Below are 6,358 nucleotides of genomic sequence, written 5' to 3' on the forward strand. Positions count from 1 at the left end.
TTCCATATAAATTGAAATTGGGCAATAACAGCCATTGAAATTGTAATTGCAACTAGCTATAAATCTTATTCATTCTAGGGTCCCGAGGCACATCCAATTCCATCTATAAACTTTGACTATCCATATATATCTAATCTCTACATAGGTTTATATATTTGACTATTCCATAGATATCCATTTGACTACATGTGTAAGATAGAGATAAAGAGGATTGAGAAATATATAAATGGCTCATGAAGTAAACTAAGCAATGATCAAATTAATTCATTTATGGGTGGCTGTGTTGTCAATGATGGCACTGAGAATGCAGGGCTATATAGGCTTATCAAACATATTCCGAGAGAGGTTTTGGAGTCTTTGTTTGTGAATGAACTGTAAAAACTCTAAGACTAACTTGAAATCGTGACAACTAGGATATGGAAGAAGATGTTTGTATGAATAACAGATTGAGGCTATGACACAAAAACTTGAAGAGTCGAAAGAAGGCTAAGACATAATTAGGGTTTTTCACAAAAGAAAAGTGACCTATAATCTATATTTGTTCTCTGGGTCAACTACACTTCCATGAAACGAACAATCGATAACTTGATTTAAAGTTGGGGATTAGGTATGACTCAAACATCAAAACCTACCAAAATCTTGGCTTGCAGTTGGGGTGTAATACAACTTGAAAAATTAGGATGTTGGTTTTATTATGACAACCTACTTCATTTTTCAACGGGTCAGAAATGTCTAGTGTTTTTAATTGAGTGGATTGGCTGACATGAGAACCAGAGAAGGTTGAAAAGTCCATGTCACTCTATTTTCAAACATGTTTGGCGTTTGTAATTGATCTTCTTGACCTATGGAATTTATGTATATAAAGAAATTGAATACAAAGAAACTTTACTTGTGGAAAAAAAATAGATCGCTCTGCTATATCATATTAATCGGATAATGCAAAACTGTAAATAATATAGCTGAAACTGAATAAAGCACTGTGGTAACATAGTGAAACTAAAAAATAGTAGCAAGAAAGTACAAAAGAAGAGCTTACCTTGAGTAGTTGTGGATTTGTGACTCGGCATTTTTTTTCTTTTACAGGTTGTATCCCTACCGAAATGTGAAAGCTCAAGGCTCCAACAGTGTGATGGGAATTGGGCATTCACTACATAATATTCCAATTTCCAACTTCCCCCACATACCATTTGAGAATAGAGATTATGATAAAATTGGGACGAAATTTGTAGGAAATGGAAGTCAGATCATCATTGGATTGGAAAAAAAAGTTAACACAACAATAATTCTCAATAAATATTGGAACTTCATAATAAATTCCTTACCAAACCAATGCTAAATTGCAAATGTTGACAATGTTGTGTCAATTAATTAATGCACGTTTTAATTGTGTTTCTTAATGATATTGAAATTTAAATATGCTGACCAGACAATATAAACTATGGACTTTTAGAGCTCGTCGCATTGATAATTGCATAAATTCACATAAGTACTAGAAGCATAAAATGATACAGCAGGTCCAGTCCAACTAAAGCGCGCTGATAGTGGATACTTATAGTGTCAACTTAATATAAAATTTAAACAAATACAAATTATTATAATATATATATATATATAACTTGTAATTTTATTACATGCCTGTAAAATTTAAACAAATTTTATTACATGCCTGTAATTATGACTGTTTTATAAATTATTAACAAGTTAATAATAACGTGTAGATTTTGAAAGAGCCTGTATTTGACGGGTAAAAAAGGGTTAAAACGTGCATACGGGCGTAAATTTTAACCCCTAATTGGAATGGTGGAATCGCTTTGTCAGATGCCGATGCCGATGCCAAAAAAATCAGAAGTGGACGGTTGGCCCATGATAGTTATCTCATGGCCTTGCTGGAGAAGATCGATAATATGGAGAAGATCGATAATATGGATGCTAATCCTAAAGAACCTCATGCTGTAATTCAGCTCAAGCACAAGAGGTTGAACGGGGTTATGAAATCTGCTGAAGATGAACGAGGATTGATCGGGCGAGCCGCTGTTATTGATGAGAAGAGCGGTACTGAGTTGGGTTCAACGCAACGCGGTGAACTAACTGACAGTTATTTTGAAGTGATCTCGGTTTGTGATACAGTAGCAGATATGCCTTCAGAAGGAAATTACGTGGATGTTATGGCAGAGCTGTACAATACGGCTGGCGAACTTGGCGTTACCTTGAACCTTTTCGATTGGGATTCAACTGGAAATATGTGTTGGGATCCCGTGTATGGTTGTGCTGAGACTCCCGCAGTTTCCTATGGGTCTCTGTGGGAGGATGATATTTGGCAGTTGAATGAAACTACAATATTTCAAAATGGTTTTTAACCCCCTCGGTAAGAAGTATTTGCAATTAGTAGAGGGGAGTTTCATGACGTTTGGAATGATTTTAGATAAATCTAGACAGCTGTGAGTTCCATTCTGAAGGAAGCCCTTTGACTATATATCATGGAGCAAATTTGCCCAAAACATGATACCGTTGACGCTTTATTCAGAGTTATTTCCTCGTAATTACCATAGCAGTGAGGATGTTTCGTCAAACACACCACTCAAAATATTGATTTAAAGTCGAATGCCGACAGGGAGCTCATCTATCTGTAGCGCTGAAATACTAAATTTATTTTATGTTATTAGTCCCTGCCATCTGGCAATGGCCAGGGACGATAGTAATCATTTCTGATGTACTTAACATTAGTTCACCTGTTTGAACACGTTGTTTTTCGAGTATAAACAAAGTTTCTTTGATCATAGTGGTTTATGGTCTTATTTGGCCTCTTCCCGAGGCAGAGGCGTTGCAACCATATATTATCTTGCATTTTCCTGCATTTTCCTGGGTCTTTCTCATTCATTTTCCGGAGCTGTTGATTAATGCTAACATTAATCTGGCAATATAAAATGCTAGCTCTTATTGCATTTGGCTTATCACGAAGCTGAACTGGTTGATATCACGCGGGGTAAGGATTACTGAAATTGCCACTGTTGGAATGTGTCACTCTGCATGCATGTTGTTGTGGTGTCTACACAACAGATGCTCTGCATGCTGCGGTGTCTACAGAACAGGCATATTCAGATCGATATGCATAACTACATTAAGAGATTAAGGAGCATCCATTCATTCATTCATCGGACTTTGTTGTATTTTCATCGTTACCAGCGCTTGGATGTCGCTTCCATTTCGGCCATAAGCAGCAGCGAAGACAACGCTATTACAATTACGAACACAGAACAGTCGGCCAGAGAAACCAACAAATATCAGTCAGGTCAATTTTTTTGTTGAGCTCCTTGTTCTTCTGATTTTGTTAAATCTCTCATTGCTTCTCGCTTCTGGATGTATATATTACTGTTAAGAATCCTTCCTTCCTTTCATCAATTTTTTTCTGTCTCTCGTGCAGCTGCTTTCTTGTTCATGCAGACACCAGTCGCAGATCAACTCTTTCAATTCTCCATATGCATACAGTTTACTGCAGTATCTGGATGTGGCAAAAACACTTATTCAGAGTTTGCAGAAAACCTAGTCTAGTTTATTAGGGAAATCGACTTTCAATATATGAAAGTTTATTAGGGAAATCGACTTTCAATATATGAACTGTTTTTCAGAAACCATTGTCGGTTAGATACTTGGGGCTGTTGACAGAGGTCAAAAGACTAATGCCTATTACTACTATAGAAAGATATTGAAACTAGAAATGAATTTTTGAAATATAACCTGTGTTGAAGGCGATATAAACATCTTTCGCACTGAAAGAGTTCTTTCTCAATGCCCAAATCTCCACACATGCTGCATTCTTTGATGGCGTGTTGTATTTGCGTTTCTGTAAGTGAACCCTTTACGAAATTTGAAGCCATTCCCTGGAACAGCTGGTGCTTCATCCCTAATATCCGGCTCAATTCCGGCGCCTGGTGGGATTGGACCTTTTGCTGAATCAACTGAATCCGTGCTTGGAATTTCCACTTTTGAAACTGAATCACTTGCTTAAGCAGGCAAAACAGATAGCGCAGCGCATAACCCTACTAAACCGGATAGCGCTGGTCTATATACGTAATTCCTCTGCCTTAGAGACTGCTGGTGGTCTTCACTAAGATCAGCTGAGATGATAATGCCAAAAGCACCAAACCCTGTTTGCCAGAGAATATAATTTAGTCTCTACTTCTTCATAGATCAATACCATTAAACACTGTTAAGAGAATTTAGTAGTTCTCAGGCTTACAAAAGAATGAGTCCAGCCAAAACAGCACTCGACCCCCTTAAATGCTTGACGTATCTGTCTGGAAATGTATCAGGCAGTTCCAGGCACATTAGTGAGCAAAAAGGTAAGAATTTGACTCACCACTACAAAAATGATGAGAAACAGAGTGCATGTCTGATAGCGTCCCAGGTATGATTCACTAACAAATACCCCAAGAAAATATATAAACAGTTCTAGTCCACTTGCTCACATTATTTGCTGCCGATGCATTGCTCTGATGAAGCACTCTCGTCAAGAATAGAACCAGGTTTACACCCACCCCAAAGCCTGAAGCAGGAAGCTCAACTGCGGCAGCTGTTGTGCTTATTAAAAAGTCAGAATGCCTTCATTGCGCAAGGTTAATTTGCTTACAGACGGATGTGGGCCTCCAAGGAAACCGCATGCAAATTGACATGCGACATGTTCTCAGGGAAGGGTGGAACACGTGGCTTGCATGCAATAATTTTTCTTTTTAAACAATTTCATAGCAACCCCGAGATAATGAAGTTAATAAAAGCGATCACAATTTGATGGTGTTAATATGATGTCCATCGCGAGAGATTCTAGACCTATCTATGAGAAATCCTCGGTAGTTCGGCTTCGGGCACTTAGTGTTGAGTTCTTCGACGGGTGGGCCAACCCTACTTAACTTTATTTCATGACGGACGAGACGAGAATGAGATATATTTATAGATTGACTCGAACTAAATAAACCTAAAGAACGGATTACATAAAGCGTGCTGCTATTATTTTATTAAAACTAATTTATAACAATGTAAGAATTAAAAAAATAGAAAATAAAATAATTAAAATAGACCTAAAGAACGGATTACATAAAGCGTGCTGCGTGGGTTTAATTCTAGTGCGAGTACGATGCACTGAGAACATATACAAAAGACAGGTTATACTTCCGACTGCAACAGTTTTCCGACTCAGTAATCAACGCCAACGTCCGTCTATGTAAACGGAGACGGAAAAGTGGGCCGGCGTAGCCACGCAAGCCGATTTAAATTAAAGAATCTGCAATCGGCATAAGGGTTGCCCAAGCTGCTACTCATAACACACGAAACCTGCCGACTGTTCAAGATAATAATCAACCACATTAACAGCATCAAAATTGAGATCAATATATAGAAACAGAATCTATCTGTCTCTGCACTTGGCTTTGCTTAATTATCCCGCGAATGGTGTTGTGACAAGCGCTGCTTCTGGTGGCTCTAAACACTGCAACGATGCTTGCTTGTAGGGAGGACCATGATTTGAAACATATCCTCTAAAGCATGATCTTTGAGAAGGCTTTCTACCAGTTACTTTAGCCCCATTCCATCCAAGCTGGTCGTTCAACTACCTCTGCTACTGATGGTAATACTGGTACTGCTGGTAGATAAGCTGCTAGGACAAGAAGGGATACCTTGCGAGGTCCTGGCTTTGGATCTGTCTTATATGGCAGGGACTAGCTGCCTCGCAGCCCATCTTGTTTAACTATTTATATTATCTTCGCAAACTTCGATTTGTAAACATTTTGTCAAAAATGATATCAACCATGTCCAAGGCTTGTTTCGAATTTTCATTTTTTTAACTTGAAGTTCGAAGTTTGTGTTATTCAAAGATTTATATATTTTCCTAAAAAGTGAAATTTGTAAAATTAGTTTTTACAGAATGCTATAAATTTAATGTTTGGTTGTTTAGAGTTGATTTCGTTATTTGTACTTCATTTTTGACTATTTTAGGAATTTTTTTTATAATTAATAAGAAATAAATTGTTTCATTTTTCAAATCAACATGGCTAATAATTTTAGAATTAAAATAAGTAAAACATCAAAATTAGGTTTTGCGGGGGATTTAAAATGTCCATGAGCTAGTTTATTACACAAAAGTAAAATAAAATAACCAAACTCTCATGCCTTTCAAGGTTGTTCAATAACTAAAACATAATATCATATTTTTCTTTGAAATTTTATCTGTTTGAGTTCAGACTTGAAAGACGTGCGGGACGCAGTGAAAGACCAATGTCCTGTCAAAACGATATGCGAGGGAACTACTAGAGCTAGAATCTCATGTTGGGTATTTGGAGGGAGGTTTCATTGCCATTAGAATAACGAC

General features: G+C 37.3%; 1 protein-coding gene across 1 annotated transcript; it reads left to right on the forward strand.

Annotated features, from left to right (window-relative positions):
- The first annotated feature begins 1,841 nt into the window (after nt 1-1,841).
- On the forward strand, nt 1,842-2,614 carry LOC149171005 (uncharacterized). The gene has a single exon (XM_089427405.1). It carries the CDS (start codon nt 1,878-1,880, stop codon nt 2,355-2,357), a length of 480 nt encoding a protein of 159 aa, XP_089283531.1. The 5' UTR covers nt 1,842-1,877; the 3' UTR covers nt 2,358-2,614.
- Nucleotides 2,615-6,358: the final 3,744 nt, after the last annotated feature.

The sequence above is a fragment of the Pinus tabuliformis genome, chromosome 4_2 (assembly GCF_031772625.1).
Source record: "Pinus tabuliformis cultivar Carrire ecotype Pingquan chromosome 4_2, CPIR1, whole genome shotgun sequence".
Taxonomy (NCBI): Eukaryota; Viridiplantae; Streptophyta; class Pinopsida; order Pinales; family Pinaceae; genus Pinus; species Pinus tabuliformis.

Coding starts and splice junctions, on each gene's coding strand:
- LOC149171005 (XM_089427405.1), top strand. CDS start 1,878: ATGGCCTTGCTGGAGAAGATCGATAATATGGAGAAGATCGATAATATG.